Raw genomic sequence first — 17,611 nt, forward strand, 5'->3', positions numbered from 1 at the left:
TTTATTGTGCAAAAGCTGCAATACATGAAAAAAAGTATATAAATTTGGTATCACCATAATCATATAAACCCGCAGAATAAAGTTAACATGTAATTTATGTCGCACGGTTAATGCCGAAAAAAACCCCAATAAAAAGCTATTCCAGAATTGCTTGTTTTTGGTCATTTCCTCTTACAAAAATGAATTCAAAAGTGATCAAAAAGTCGTATGTGTCCCAAAATGGCACCAATAAAATCTACCGCTTGTCTCGCAAATAATAAGCCCTCACACAGCTCCATCAACGAAAAAATAAAAATATTATGCCACTAGTCATGCGGTGATGAAAAAACAGGTCGGAGGGGAACATTACTTCAGTCTCAGGGCCCCAAAAGGTGCAGAGTGTTACAAAAGGTAGACACTGGCCTGTGCAAAACGGATTGCTTCTCAGCGTACCACACATCTATGGATAGTCTTTTTATTTACCTAGTTATTATACCCCCTTATTATGTCCAGATATACTCTGCACAGCTTACATGTACCCCCACATTATAAACTGAAATACCAGTAATACTCAAACAAAACTACCACCAAGCAAAATCCACGCTTTAAATGGCGCTCCTTCACTTCTAAGCCCTACAGTGTGCCCAAACAGCAGTTTATGTCCACATGTATGGCATTGTCATAACCAGGAGAATCCGCTTAACAATTTATGGGGTAAAATTCTCTAGTGGCACAAGCTGGGCACAACTTATTGTGCGGTGAAATGGCATATCAGTGGAAAAATTGCAATTTTCCTGTTGCATCATCCACTGCGTATTCATTTCTAAAAAAACACCTTCGGCGTCTAAATGCTCACTACACCCCTTGATAAATGCCTCTAGGGTATAGTTTCTAAAATGGGGTCACTTTTTTTTTGGTACATCAGGGGTTTTGAAAATGCAACATTGTGTCCACAAAGCATTCCAGCAAATTCTACGCTCCAAAAGTCAAATAGCACTCCTTTTTTTCTTAAACCTCCCATATGTCCAGTTTATAACCTCATATGGAGTATTACCATACTCGGGAGACATTGCTTTAAAAATGTTGGGGTGCTTTTTCTTCTTTATTCCTTGTGAAAATGAAAAATGCTGATCTAAAACTACATCTTATTGGAAAAAAAATTATATTTAATTTTCACGGCTTAATTCTAATGAATTCAGCAAAAAAAACTTTGGGTTTAAAATTCTCACTATACCCCTAGATGATTCCTCAAGGGGTGCAGTTTTCCAAATAGTTACTTTTGGGGTGTTTCCACTGTACTAGTACTACAGGGGCTCAGCAAATGCGACATGGCATCCGGAAACCATTCCAAAACCCAAATTGCGCACCATGTGTCCAAACAGCAGTTTATGGCAGAATATGGGATATTTCCGTACTCGGAAAAAATCGCTTTAGAAATGTTGGGGTGCTTTTTCTCCTTTAGTTCTTGTAAAAATGAAAACAAAATTGTTAAATATACATTTTATTGGAAAACATATATATATTTTTATTTTCACTGTCTATTTCCAATAACTTCTGCAAAAAACCTGTGTGGTCACAATGCTCACTATACCCCTAAATAGTTTCCTTGAGGGGTGAGGTTTCCCAAATGGGGTCACTTGTGGGGGTTTTTCACTGTCTTGTTCCCTCAGGGGCTTTGCAAATGCAACATGGCCTCCACAAACTATTCCAGCAAAATTTGAGCTCCAAAAGTCAAATGCGCTCCTTCCCTTCTGAGCCCTGCCGTGTGTCCAAACAGCGGTTTATGAACACATATGAGGTATTGTTGTACTCGGGAGAAATTATTTTACAAATGTTGAAGTGCTTTTTCTTCTTTAGTCCTTGCGGAAATGAAAAAATTCTACGTTTTTTGGGGAAAAAATTTATTTTTCATTTTCACAGCCTAATTCGAATAAAATCTATTAAACATATGTGGGGTCAAATCGCTGACTAGACACCTTGATAAATTCCTTGTGGGGTGTAGTTTCCAACATTTTTTAGGGTGTTTCCTATGTTTTGGCACCACAGGACCTCTACAAACCTGACATGGTACCTAAAATATAATCTAATAAAAAGGAGGCCCCAAAATCCTCTAGGTGCTCCTTTGCTTCTAAAGCAGGTGCTTAAGTTCATTATCACACTAGGGCCACATGTGGGATATTTCTAAAAACTGAAGAATTTGTGTAATAAAATTTTAGCTGGATTTCTCTGGTAAATCCTTCTGTTACAGAAAAAAATGGATTAAAAATGAATTACTGCAAAAAAAAAACCTGAAATTTGCAAATTTCACCTCTACATTGCTTTACTTCCTGTGAAATGCCTAAAGGGTTAAGAAACTTTCTAAACACTGTTTTGAATACTTTGAGGGGTGCAGGTTTTAAAGTGGGGTGGTTTATGGGGTTTGTAAAGTATGGGCCACGCAAAACCACTTCAGATCTGAACTGGTGCCTGAAAAAATAGCCTTTTGAAATTTTCTTGAAAAGGTGAGAAATGTATAAAGTTATAATGACCTAGAAAAATAAAAGTATTTTTTTTTTTAAAAACTATGCCAGACATATGGAAATATTATTTAACAACTATTTTGTGTGGTATTACTATCTGTCTTACAAGCAGATGCATTTAAATTTATAAAAATGTAGCAAAATAATTTTTTTGAGATACTGAATGTATCAACCAATTTTTACCACTACCATAAAGTCCAATGTGTCACGAGAAAATAATCTCAGAATCGCTTGAATAGGTGAAAGCATTCCAAAGTTATTACCACACTAAATGACACATGTCAGATTTGAAAAATGAGGCTCTGTCAGGAAGGTCAAAACTGGCCGCAGCAGGAAGGGGTTAAAACCTTAGCTTCAGGAAAATCACCAGGACCCGACGGTTATACTAGAGAATTCTTCAAAATTATGCTACCGTGGTTTAAAGATTTGCTCTTCGTTATATAATAATATGTTTAAAAAAGGTGAAACCCTGGAATCTGTCAGGGCTGCATACATTACAGTTATCCATAAAGAAGATACAAATCCTGAAGAGGAAGCTTCATATACATCCATCTCGTTAATAAATGGGAATATTAAAATATTCTCAAAAATATTAGCAGACAGATTGGCAAAAATATTATCAGATAGTTCAAGATAACCAGAGTGGATTTATTAAGTGTAAGCAGGGGGTTAAAAATATTAGGAAGTTGTGTGCTGTCCTGGATTGGGCCATGGCCAGGCCACAGTCAATTAAATTGGCTGCATTAATAGAATTTGATGCAGAGCAAGTATTCGATAATGTGGCCTGGCCCTGGCTCAACATGTTACTGAATAAAATAGGGGTAGAGGTAAGGTTCCTAAGGGCAATTAATAGGATGTATAATAAGGTAAATGCACATTTGGTGACGCAGGGTGTAATTTCACAAATATTTACTCTATATAAGGGGACTAGCCAGGGATGCCCACTTTCCCCACTTTTGTTTAATTTAGCACTAGAGCCATTGGCAAGGGATACTTTACAAAATAATGATATAAGAGGTATCACTGTAGGCAAAAAATAAGTTCAATTAGCACTTTTTGCAGATGATTTACTATTGTTCACAAAAAACGTAGGAACACAAATACAGGAAATACTTAATAAAATGAGATGTTTTGGAGAAGTGTCAGGTTCTAAAATAAATAGCACAAAATCAGACGTATTAATGTTAAATAAGGAAGCAAATACCCTGTGGAACTCTACCTATAAAATGCGCATAACAAAATCATATTTCAAATATTTAGGGGTCTGGATAGATAGAAATCCAACAGAATGGAATAGATTGAACTATTTCCCTATAATAGAATAAAAAAGGAGTTAGAGAGATGGAGGGCTCTCCCTTTGTCTCTATTTGGAAGATGCAATTGTTACGTCCATTGTAACGGAGTAGATCCTTGCCAGACAGGCATAGGACAGTCACTGGTAGATGGTACCTTGATTGCAGGTTGTTGCCGGATTACTGGAAGCAGGCTGGTGCTGGATATCTGGAAACAGTTTTGTGCTGGATAGCTGGGAGCAGGCTTGTGCTGGATTACTGGAAACAGGCAGGGGCCGGATTACTGGAAGCAGGCTTGTCCTGGATAGCTGGAAGCAGGCTTGTGCTGGATTACTGGAATTAGGCTGGTGCCAGATAGCAGGAAGCAGACTTGTGCTGGGTAGCTGGAAGTAGGCTTCTGCTGTTTTACTGGAAGCAGGCTGGTATAATGGTGCAGCCATCAGAAGAATGAAGAGCAGTAATAAAATCCAAGGCAATGTGTTGCCAGGGGCTGTTCTTTCCCGACTTCTGAGGACACTGACGCACAAGATGTCCCTTTCTTCCACAGTACACACATAGGTTAGAAGAACGTCTGTGCTGCCGTTTTTGGTCTGAGAGTCTGACCTAATTTAAAATGGATAGGCTCTTTAAAGGTTGTAGTAGAAGGTAGCAGGCGCCAGTCAAGGAGACTTTTCTCTTGGAGGACTTCTTGAGAGCGTTCCCGAAACCTCAGATCTATGCGGGTGGCCAACAGAATCAGGGCATCCAGAGTAGAAGGGAGGTCACGACCTGCCAGCTAATCCTTGATCCTACTGGCCAATCCTTGCCAGAAGGTTGCCACGAGGGCCTCATTATTCCAAGCAAGCTCTGCTGCAAGGGCACGGAACTGGATGGCATATTCTCCAACAGTCTAACTTGCTTGGCGAAGTGAGAGCAGTGAAGCAGTACGGCTGAAGAAGTACGTACAGGTTCCTCGAACACAGTACAATAAGTGTGCATAAAAAGCTGCTTATTGGAAGACTCCGGACCCTCGTGTTCAGAGATAGGATTTGCCCACGCCAGGGCCTTGCCAGACAACAGGGGGACAATGAAGGCTACTTTGATCTGACAGAAATAAATGTTCATGTAGCGTGAAATGTATTTTGCATTGACAAATTGACAAATCTTTGCTTCCCCATCGTAACAGGGTGGAAGAGGCAAGGAAATCAGGCTCCGGAGCCGACTGGAGCTACATCTGGCTGAGGATCAGCTGGAGCTAAAGATTGTGGAGCTGTCAGAGTAGGGACAGGAGCAATGTCCAGGCGGTTGGCTAAAGTCTTAACTGCTTGCAAAAGCTGATCTTGGAGTAATCAGAATTCACACATATCATGCCGCATGATCTGAACAGCAGTGTTGAGTTTGCCAGTGGGGTCCATGGCCTGTGTAAACGGTAACGTCCACTGGGGATGTGGACCCACTGGGCTACTCTACATAACGGAGTAGCTGCTGTCCAGACAGCTATAGGACAGTCAATGGTAGATGGTACCTTGATGGCAGGCTGGTGCCGGATTTCTGGAGGCAGCCTTGAGCTGGATATGTAGGACTGGTTATGGACAGTGGACTCAGCAGGACTGGACACGGATGCAGGATGTCACGATCTGTGGGTATGTGGACCCACTAGGCCGCACCGCCGTAGAGGGGTAGCAGCTGGCCAAACAACAGTGTACCAAGTCTATACAAAGTCCAAACACAAGGGTACCTATAATAGTCCAGACAGTAGTGGAGGCTTAGGCACAGATGGTACTTTGACGGCAGGTGATGCAAGACATGGTAGGAGGTACCAGGTGTGGCAAATGACATCAGACATGGTGTAAGACAGCAGGCGTAGGAGACGGCACAACACGACTCCAAGACTAGAGAGGGCACAGGAGCAAATACAGTATGGTATACAGGATACAGGTAGCAGGGCACAGGAACACTGGGAAAAGGATACGACTAAGGGACCATTTTCAAGACTAACATAGGATTACAAACAACGCTCAGGCAACGAGTGAAAGAGTCATTTTTATAGTCCATAGTGATTAGGGCTAATTAACAATATTTTACATGTGCGCGCGCACCCTACGGGACACTGCAGAGCGAAGCGGAAGTGAGTGCTGGTGTCTCCTAGGAAAGAGATGCCGGCTAGCACTCGCAAGTCCATGGCCGCGGCCATCGGGGTGTGAGTAGGAACGACTGTCCGCGGCTCTGGACGTTACATAGGACTGATCACAGTCACTGGAATCAGGACTGGTCACGGACACTGGACTTAGAATACAGGACTGAACACAGATACAGGATATTCACGGACTCAGGCTTCAGGGAACAGGATACAGAACCTTCACAGACTAACATTGGGTTAGAAACAAGTACTGGAGAAGTGGGCAGAATTCCTTAAGTAGTCCAGGGTATGTATGCAGGGATAGGCTGGGGGCAATATTCCTGGTGCGCTCTGGCCCTTTAAGAACTGGTAATAGGCACAGGATGGGGGAGGAGAGAGCAGAGCGTGCCGGTGTCCCTGGGCAGAGAGAAGCCGGCGATGAGGATGAACAGGTTGGGGGCGGCTGGAGTGAGACCCGTAGCCGTCGGCGCTACAATAATATTATAAAGATGATGCATTTTCCTAAATTACTGTATTGTATGCAGATGCTACCATGTTTGATAAAGCATAAGGATATAAAGCTGCTTGAAAAGGTATTTCAGAGATTTATTTGGAAAGGGAGAGTCCCAAGAGTGGCTTTCTCACGCTTGAAGGAGAGTAATAAAAGAGGCCTTGCTTGACCAGGTTTGTAATGGAGTGGTTACATAAAAGGGACAGGTTTATAAATTATGAGCTAGAAAAGCAGCTGACATCTCCGGCTTTCCTGGCAACCTATATGCACGCTAGAACAAAAAAGATATCATGTCTGGAGAAAACAGCATTGTTGTTAAAATAGTCGTTTTGAGTTGCCAGTCCACATATCAAAATATTTGACATTAGGAGATTATCTTGACCTAGCAAAAGTTGAAGGTATTAATGGATGGGTGCCCTGTTGGGGGGGGGGGGGGGGTAAAGGTATAGAGACAATAAATAGTTTGATACACCAACAGACTGGCAAGCCAAACTGCTTTAATCAGCTAATAGGAGAATATGGAATATTTGAAAATTTGTTTTTGCACTATTTTCAGATTAATCCCTTCCCGTTACAGCCATTATCTGGATTTTCATTTTTTCCTCCCCATCTTCTAAAAGCCATAGCTCTTTTATTTTTCTGTTAATAAAGCCACATGAGGGCCTGTTTTTCGCGGGACGAGTTGTCGTTTTTCATGGCATCTTTTATTCTACCATATAAAGTATTGGGAACCTGTAAAAAAAATCTTTGCGGGGTTGAATAGGAAAAAAAACGATACCACAATCTTTTGAGGGGTTTCGTTTTAACGGATTTCACCGTAAGGTAAAAATGTTATGTTAACTTTATTGTGCAGGTCAATACGATTACGGCAGTACCAAATGTATATAGTTTATTTTATGTTTTGCTACTTTTACAAAGAAGAAACTAATTGTTAAAAATAAAATTTGTGTTTTGTTGCCAACTTCTGAGAGCCGTAACTTTATATTTTTCTTGCGATTTAGTGGTATAAGGGCTTATTTTTTGCCGGGCGAGCAGTAGTTTTTATTGGTACCATTTTGGGCTACATGAGACTTTTTGATCACTTTTTATTTCATTTTTGTACCATATGAAGTGGCAATAAAACAGTGATTCTGGTGTTTACATTTATTACGGCGTTCACCGTGTGGGTTAAATAATGGTATATTGTAATAATTCTGACTTTGATGGACACAGCGATACCAATTTTTAGTTTTAGTTTTTTGCATTACTTTAGAGTAAAACCTGGAAAAAGTTATTTATTTTAACTTTTTATATATATATATTTTTTTACACTACTAAAAACTTTTTGCAACTTTTTTTTTTACACCTTTTATTCCCCCTAGGGGACTTGAATTGGCGATCTAACGTTGGATCGCTGGTACAATACACTGCAATACTAGTGTATTTCAGTATATTGTCATTTTTACAGTCTCCTGTTAAGCCCTGCTAGAGACAGCTGATATCACAGAGCTTTCACCCGGAGATGCATTCTCCGGTAATGTGTTCGCTGTGACAGATTGCCACAGCGATCACATTGGTACTCTCAGCGGCTCTTGCACACGGATGGTAAGGAGCTCCTAAGTTATGAATTTAGATGTGACCGATAACAGTTCATGAGAACGGCGGTCCCGTTCCTCCGAATGAACTGAACGGCAGGTCGTGCATGCCCACTGCTGCTTCATTCACTATCTATAAGACTGCTGGTTATCTCTGGCAGCGCCATATAGAATGAATGGAGCAGCAAGGCTCAAGCACGAACTGACGCTCAGTTCATTTATAGAAACGGAACCCCTGTTCCCGTGATCGGTGGGGATCCCAGTGGTCGGACCCCCACCGATCAGCATGTTATCACCTATCCTGTGGTTAGGAGAGAACTTTGAATCTTGAGACAACCCATTTAAACCACATAAATATATACTTCACCGTACTTGGTTTGAGAAACCTCCGCAATGTATTCTGAGGCCACTAGTCCTCCATCCAACCACGTACAGCAGTAAGGCAGATTTACCCTATTTCAGGTCAATAAAGTGTGATAGTATAATAATATTGCAACACATCATTTAAAAACGAAAAGATGATTTATTATACTCACAAGTATGACAAAAATGTGCAGTTATACAATCTCATAGCATGCCATGCAGTAGCCCGACCCTGGACTTCTCCCCATTCCGGCTTCTTCCGGAAGAAGCCAGACAGAGTGAAACCCAGGATCTGGCTGCTGCTTGACATGCTATGAGATTACAATTAACACCATGATTTCTGCAGTCAATACTGACTTGAGGTGATTAAAATGTAGGCATCGCCATAGGCTTTGCCTTTTATGAACAGTTAGGATTCATTCACAGGAACGTGTAAAACGTCCGTGTGATGGCCGTTAAAACAATGGCCGTCACACGGACCTATGCAATTCAATGGGGCCATTCAGACATGCAGTGTTTTTCATGCAGCGTATTTCCGTTGCGTGAAACTCACTGCATGTCCTATAATTGAAGTGAAGTGAATGGGTGCGTGAAAATAACGGACAGCACACAGACTCACATCCGTGTGCTGTCTGCGATTCATGCACAAGTTCATAAGAAATTAAGTAAAAAAATAAATAAATAAAGAAATGTGCACCAACAGTCATCACAAACTGATGCCACACGGAACACACACGGATGACACACGGAACTACAACACATGACAAACGTGTCCTTTTTTTGTGGACGCAAAACAGACACGTTCGTGTGAATAAGGCCTATGTCTTGAATGGGGTTCTTGAATGCAAAGAACAAAAAACCACTCATTAAAATAGGAGTCACACCCAAATACACCCAAAAGCAATACAATGTACAAAGTGTCCAGTATTTCATGGTATGGCCCTAGACATTTTGATTTTCTTTACTGTTCAGCCCATTATTTAAATTTTTCCATATTGCTATGATGCTTGGAGGTGCAAAGATTGCTCTTGCACGTGGGGGGGGGGGGGGCAAAGGTCCCTCAGCCTAATATGAGAAGTAGTATAAACAACGTGTGACAGTTGGGGATCGGTTACAGATTTTGTATTGATTCCCAGGAGCATCAAATTACGCTTTTGGGTAAATTTCTAAGCAATGTTTAGTCGACTGCTAGAGCAATAAAGGTTATGCCAGAAGTTTGTGATGATGTTGCAGAGGTCCTGCCACAGCTTAAACTACTGGGAGTTTAATCAACTTGTAGAGCTTTGATAAAGTTAGGGTATGTTCACACGGCAGCCTCCGTTACGGCTGAAATTACGGAGCTGTTTTCAGGAGAAAACAGCTCCGGAATTTCAGACGTAATGGCATGTGCAGGCGTTTTTCGCTGTGTCCACTACGGACGTAATTGGAGCTGTTTTTCCATGGAGTCAATGGAAAACGGCTCCAATTACGTCTCAAGAAGTGACAGGTACTTCTTTGATGCGGGCGTCTTTTGTACACGGCGTCTTTTGACAGCGGCGCGTAAAAAAACCGACCGTCGGCACAGAACATCGTAAAGCCCATTCAAATGAATAGGCAGATGTTTGCCGACGCTTTGGAGCCGTATTTTAGTAAATAGGGTGTGTGAACCCAGCCTTAGAGGTCAGACCAATCAGCCAAGAGTAATCAGCCAAGTAATGGTTAGTGGAGAATTGTAGCAAAGGTCAGACAACTAAGGCCCTCTTTACAGAGTCCATCTAGTTCAACCTATTCTCCTGCAATGTTAATGCAGAGGAAGGCAAAAACACCCATGAGGCAGTATCCATTTTCCTCATCCTTTCTAATTTCAAATATAGCAATAAGAATAAAAACGTGTATCAATGAACCATCTCGATACAGAGGCAGGGACAGAAAACATGCACAAAGATACGGCCACAACCCTGCGGCTGCTAAGATATACTATTCCGTCTCAATGAATTAGAATATCATCAAAAAGTTAATTTATTTCAGTAATTTAATTCATAAAGTGAAACTCATGTATTCTATAGATTCATTACACACACACTGATCTATTTCCAGAATTTAATGAAAATCGAACATTTAGGGTATGTTCACACGGCGGGGGTCCGTAACGGCTGAAATTACGGGGATGTTTCAGCCTGAAAACATCCCCGTAATTTCAGCCGTACCGGCATGTGCAGGCGCTTGAACGCCGCGTCAATTACGGCCGTAATTAGCGCTGCTATTCATTGGAGTCAATGAATAACGGCTCCAATTACGGCCAAAGAAGTGACAGGTCACTTCTTTGACGCGGGCGTCTATTTACGCGCCGTCATTTGACAGCGGCGCGTAAATATACGCCTCGTGTGAACAGACAAACGTCTGCCCATTGCTTTCAATGGGCAGATGTTTGTCAGCGCTATTGAGGCGCTATTTTCGGGCGTAATTCGGGGCAAAAACGCCCGATTTACGTCCGTAAATAGGCCGTGTGAACATACCCTTAGTGTCTCAGAAAATTTGAATATTATATAAGCCCAAATTCAAAAATTATTTTTAATACAGAAATGTAGGCCTACTGAAAAGTATGTACAGTATATGCCCTCAATACTTGGTCGGGGCTCTTTTTGCATGAATTACTGCAGCAATGCGGCGTGGCATGGAGGCGATCAGCCTGTGGCACTGCTGAGGTGTTATGGGAGCCCAGTTTGCTTTGATAGCGGCCTTCAGCTCGTCTGCATTGTTGGGTCTGGTGTTTTACACTTCTAAACAATATAAAAAGAAACATTTAAAACAAATCAATAGTATAAAGATGCACATTCATAAAAAAAATGCTGAGTTTTAAATATAATAAAATATTTTGTCATTACAGAGCAGCCTGAACCCTGAGAAAGGACTGGGAGTTGCATCATTAAGTGTTGTCTATGGATGTCTAATATTATCGTCACTTTTTCTACCTCCCATCATTATTAAGAAAATTGGATGCAAATGGACAATTGTCGTCTCAATGTGCTGTTATATCACTTATTCCATTGGGAACTTTAAACCAAACTGGTACTATTTTTTTTTATCTTTTAGTGTTACAATTTTTAGTGATATTTGTTTGTTCATCTGTTTTTATTTAAAGAAACATTGATTTTTGTTAACAGCAATATGTCTTAGGCTTCGTTCACATCTCCATTGGAAGCTCCGTTACCGGGGACAATAGCACAAAATGCTGCGCTATTGTGTCCGTGATTGAAGTCAACGGGTTCTGTTGGCTGACGGCGGTAACCGTTGTGCAATGGAACCGTTGCTTCCATTTATTCCCTTGTTCTGCTCCTCTGATAGAGCAGAACAAAGGAATGACACAATGCAGGTGTGAACATAGACTTAGGCCTTGTTAGATGTCTTTCTTTATAATTTTCCTGTGTTTAGGATACAATTTTAGTGTTGGATAAAAATTTATTAATTCAAAAACAGGACTTGAACAAGGTCTGAGTTATCCTAAAATCTTACATCACATCACTTCCATATAACTAACTAACACAAAATTAGTTAAACAAAACCTTAAAGGGATTATTCCACCACAACCACTTATCCCCTATTCAGAAGAAAGGTGATAATTATTTGATCGCTGGGGTCTCACCGCTTGATTAAGAGAACCTGTTTAGTTGTATGGCTGTAGGCCCTGTTCCCACGGATCGGATACGCTGCGTAAAAACTGTGCAGCGTATTCGACCTGGAACCCGCAGCACCATCCTTTCGAAAAAAACAAACCACATTGGAAAGCAGTGCTGGAAAAAAAATTCATACTTACCTCCTCCTTCTCTTCTGCGTGTAATCTGGCCTAAGATGACGTTGCAGGCCATGTGACGCTGAATCCTGTGATTGGCTGCAGCGGTCACATGGGAGGAAACCTCATCCCAGGGAGCCGGCATGCAGCAAGGAGAAAGTTCTGGGTAAGTATGATATTTTTTTTTCCTAAATTGCGACACTTGGCTTTCTGTTGTGGATTTTGCATCCTCATTGAATTCAATAGGGAAAACCCACAACAGAAATTCAACGAAAACGCAGCATGAATTGACATGCTGCGGATTTAAATTCCGTACCGCAGGTCAATTTAGTAATGTTTACGCTGTATATGTTTTCACAGCGTGGGCATGGGATTTTCTAAATCTCTACCACTTTGCTGGTACTGTATATACTGCGGAATTTCCACACAGAATTCCGTTGTGGAGATTTCACAGCGTTTGCTCTACGTGGGAACATAGTAGGCTTGAACATCCAAGACCTACAGAATCAGGGTCTCTTTTACTTCAACGAAAATCTGGAAAAATGCTGCATAGAAACTGGAAAAAGGAAAAGCTTAAAGGGGTTGTCCACTACCCGCAGGCGGCGGCCTGCTTCCTCTCTGCTGCCCCCTCCGGCACTATAGTTTTACCTGCGTCTATAGGACGCAGATACAATTACATGCATAAGCAGTGCATAAGCGCTTAATAGCAGAACACGTTCCGTGCCCCACCATTCGTGCTTGCGTCGTTCAGCCTCAGCAGGTCGGCATTGCAAGAGGATGGCACGGGAACGGGATCAGGTGAGTATGTAAAGTTTTTTTTTCTGTTAAAAGTGTGAGGGGCTATATGTGGGGCACTATCTACAGAGTGGTTATTTATGGGGCACTATCAGGGGGGGGCTATATGTGGGGCACAATCTACAGGAGTGCTATATGTGGGGCACTATCTACAGGGGGGGCTATATGTGGGCCACTATCTACAGGGGGCTATATGTGGGGTACTATCTACAGGGGCTACCAACTACAAGGGGATCTATGTGGGCCACTATCTACAGGGGGTTCTATCTAGGGCACTATCTTCAGAGGATTTTATTGGTGCACTATCTACAGGGGGCTCTATGGAGGCACTATCTACAGGAGGCTCTATAGGGGGCACTATGTATGTGGGCACTGTCTACAGGGGGCTCTATGTGGGGCACTGTCTACAGGTGGCTCTATGTGGGGCACTGTCTACAGGCGGCTCTATGTGGGGCACTGTCCACAGGGGGCTCTATGTGGGCACAATATCTTTTTTTATATTAATCTTTTTATTTCAAAAATAAATATTTGCTGTAACCATATTTCAAGCCTAGTTTACTATAAGCGCAAAAGATGGAAAAGCTACACATTTATCTTGCTGTATATGCAAAACCACGAGTACCAAACCGAATTTTCAGACATTATCTGCAAATGATACAGTAAGACATAAAAATTCGTATTATATTTCCCTTAACCCCCAAACCCAACCCCATAAGAACGGAAGATAGAGAGCGAAAAAGAGAAAAAAAACAAAACATTTTAACTATGCCAACACTCAGAAAGATTTGTAGTTTCTCTACCAGGGTTCTTCCTGAGGTCACATGTTTCAAAAGAGATCATCTCATTAACTAATTTTTTCCAAATTAATACTTGTGGAGAATGTTTGGCCAGCCAACTTTTGGCGATACAGTATGTTTTGATATATAATGATTTGATAATCATAGTGGTCTGCCAAGTACCCAGAGAGGATTCCCACAGCCCCAACACACAGTTATCAACAGACAATTGCACAGGAAGATCATAAATAGAGGCGATATGTTCTATAACGTTTTGCCAAAAACTGAAACATTTTGGGCAGCGCCGCAAAAGGTGAATTAGACCTACGTGTTGTTCTGCACATTAAGGGCAGCTTCAAGAGTCACGTTTACCAATTTTATACAAAACGTTTGGCGTATAGTATATCCTGTGTAATATTTTATGTTGTACCAAATTATATGAAGAGCTCAGCCAGGAACTAGCTAGAGAAGTCCAAATTTTATCCCATTGTATATTAGAGATAGTACCCAAATCTCTAGACCAATCTTTTTTTTTTTATAAATTCTTTTATTTTTCGATTTTCTCCAAACAAACACGGTAAAGCAGGTAATGCACGCATCTGCAGTACACATCTGCACGCAGGCCAGTATAAGTGTTCACATTAAATGCAAGAAGAACAATAAGGAATAACTTATACTCTAAGTGCGACAAACATCCTGAACCCGCAGCCATGCAGAGAGGCCCCTGGGTAAACATATCAGAAAGGGAGAATAAAGAAAGAAAAGAGGAATGACAGAGGGAGGGAAGGGGCGGGAAAGAGAACTAGCAGTGTCCCCTAAGCATCAGAAGCATATCACGAGGCCACGATGGTCCTGAACTCCGCGGAGGATTGGAATCTGACCCAATGATACCAAGTCTTAAGAAACTTGGCATGGGTGCCTCTCATGGATGCCGTGAGATCCTCCATTCTCATGATCTCCTGTATCTTACTAAACCACATGCTGATCGACGGAGGACAGATTTGTCTCCACAGCGCTGGAATACACGCTCTAGCTGCAATCACTAGGTGGTGAACCACAGAACGACGGTACATGGGTAACGGAGCCTCACACAGATGGAGCAAGAAGAAGGCCGGCGTATGCGGGAGCTGGAAATCCGTGAATTTGGAGGAGATACGCCACACCTCTGACCAAAACGCTGTCAGCCGCGGGCACTCCCAAAAAATATGTAAAATCGTGCCCACCTGGTCTCCACATCTCCAACACAGCGGCGAGACCGCCGGAATCATTGCATGCAATTTGGAAGGCACTCTATACCAACGCGATAAGATCTTAAATCCCTCCTCCTGATACCTGCTAGCCATGGATGATTTATGTGTCATAGTATACACCCGAAACTGTTGTTCTGCTGTGAGTGTGAGGCCCAAGTCCCTCTCCCAGTGGAGCAGATAAGTAGGTGTAGGAAGAGTGGATGGGGAGAGCAGTAGGGTATATAGTCTGGACAATGAGTGACGCAACGAGACTGTACCTACGCAAAGGAGTTCAAACAGGGGTTTTGTCCCGCACGTGTTCAGCAGGGTTAGGCAAGGACACGAGAAAATTACTAAATTGAGTGACCTGCCAAGGAGTGAGAGGAAGAGGGTCTGTCAGAGATGCTAACTGCGGACCAGTCATCCAGGCCTCCCCATGTATAAAATGGGAAGCATGTCCCCTACCTGCCCGCAACCAGGGGGGACATGATTAATTTATATGAATATATTAATGGCACATACAAAAAATATGGTGAAATTCTGTTCCATGTAAAACCCCCTCAAAAAACAAGGGGGCACTCCCTCCGTCTGGAGAAAAAAAGGTTCAACCTGCAGAGGCGACAAGCCTTCTTTACTGTAAGAACTGTGAATCTATGGAATAGCCTACCGCAGGAGCTCGTCACAGCAGGGACAGTAGATGGCTTTAAAAAAGGGTTAGATAATTTCCTAGAACAAAAAAGTATTAGCTCCTATGTGTAAAAAAAATTTCCCTTTCCTTTTCCCGTCCCTTGGTTGAACTTGATGGACATGTGTCTTTTTTCAGCCGTACTAACTATGAAATTATGAAACTATGAAACCAGCTCCGGAATGGACCCCCTTCCCACCCCGGAGGGAATGCCGGATTGCCCAAGACTGGGAACAGGAGGGGGGCGGAGAAGGGTAGATCTCTTTCCGGGGGAAGAGCCGAGACGCAACCGCCAAGGAGGGTCCAATCGTCGGGTGTGTCCGCACCGTTAGGGGAGTATTCCTGCCCTACCGAGGCAGAACCTGCAGGGGAACTGCCATCAAGGATGTTCCATCGATACCCACTGTTTAACCTGTGGCGGAACCAATCCAGAATTTGCGACAAGTGCGAGGCCTGGTGGTAAGAGACAAAGTCCAGGAGACCCACTCCACCCTCACTCTTAGAACGGAAAAGCATGGAGCGGGCTATATGGGCTGGTTTACCCACCCAGATAAATCGATGGAGTAAGGACAACAAGGCTTGAAAGAAGGTACGGGGGATGTGAATTGGCAGGGCCTGGAAGAAATACAAAATCCGCGGTAGGATGTTCATTTTAAAGATTGCACATCTGCCGAACCACGTGAAGGTGCCCGTCGTCCAGGAATCCAGATCGCTCTTTACACGTTGAAGGAGGGGAGGATAATTAACTGCATAAAGGCGAGATAGATCCCTGGAAAGCTGGACCCCCAGATACTGGAGCGAGTCTCTAGCCCACTTAAAGGAGAAGGACCCCGACAGCTCTTCTACCAAGGACTGCAGCAGTGATATATTAAGACCCTACGACTTCTGATAGTTAATTTTGAAATTGGACAATTTCGAGTATCTACTCATCTCCACCATGAGATTGGGCAAGGAGATCCTGGGTGCAGTGAGAAAGAAAATAAGGTCGTCCACATATGCAGCAACCTTAAAGGACCGTCCACCCAATTAAACACACGCTATGTCTGGATTGGAGCGAACCTGACAAAGGAAGGGCTCCAGGCACAAAATGAAGATCAAGGGGGACAAAGGGCAGCCCTGCCTCGTGCCGTTAGAGATAGTGAGCGGGAAGGAAAGGGTACCATTAACCTTAACCCGGGCCGAGGGAGATGAGTAGATGCTCGAAATCCATTGCACCATGTGAGAACCCAACCCAATATGCCGCAAAGTGGCCAACATAAAGTCCCAATCGACCCTGTCGAAGGCCTTCTCTGCATCCGTGGACAGTAAGAGCGTGGGCAGAGCCGAGGCAGCCGCGTGATAAATCAAGTTAACTGCCGTTGTGGTGTTGTCCCGAGCTTCCCTAAGAGGCATGAAGCCCACCTGATCGTAATGGTTCACACTATGGAGGAGGGGGGGGGGGGGGTAATCGTACGGGCCAGGATCTTTGCAAACAGCTTTAGATCTACATTTAGCAATGAAATGGGGCGATAATTTTGTCCGATGGAGGGATCCTTCCCCTCCTTGGGTATCACCGTGATGTAAGCCCTCAGTGCATCCTCAGGGAGAGATTGCCCCTCCGTAAGTGAGTTGTAGGCTTGCAGGAAATGGGGAGCTAGGAGGTCTGAGCAGACCTTGTAGTATTGTATGGGCAGACCATCTGGACCTGGCGCCTTCCCCACCGGTGAATCCTTCAAGGCCCATGACCACTCCTCTGGAGAAATGGGCTCCTCCAAAGCTGCAATAGCCTCCCGTGGGATACATTTCATCCCCGACGAACGGAGATATGCTTCCATCTGCTCCAGTCGGTTCCCACCATCCACAGACGGAGAGGCCCAAGGAAGATTGTAGAGGGAGTGGTAATACGCCCGGAAGGCCTCCGAGATGTCCTGGGGGAGGTGTATACTCCCAACTCAGGGGGCCTTGAAGTGAGGTACGTAGGTACGAGATCAGGTTTTCCTAAGTGCCTGCGCCAGAGTCTTACCAGGCTTGTTACTAAATTT

General features: G+C 43.1%; 1 protein-coding gene across 1 annotated transcript in view; it reads left to right on the forward strand.

Annotated features, from left to right (window-relative positions):
• Nucleotides 1-17,611, forward strand: part of LOC142760540 (protein unc-93 homolog A-like) — a 224,566-nt gene that overhangs the window by 24,409 nt on the left and 182,546 nt on the right. The window contains exon 2 of the mRNA XM_075863733.1: nt 11,203-11,384. Coding sequence (XP_075719848.1) covers nt 11,203-11,384 — 182 coding nt within the window. The remainder of the gene's footprint in view (nt 1-11,202; nt 11,385-17,611) is intronic.

The sequence above is a fragment of the Rhinoderma darwinii genome, chromosome 4, assembly GCF_050947455.1.
Source record: "Rhinoderma darwinii isolate aRhiDar2 chromosome 4, aRhiDar2.hap1, whole genome shotgun sequence".
Lineage (NCBI taxonomy): Eukaryota > Metazoa > Chordata > Amphibia > Anura > Rhinodermatidae > Rhinoderma > Rhinoderma darwinii.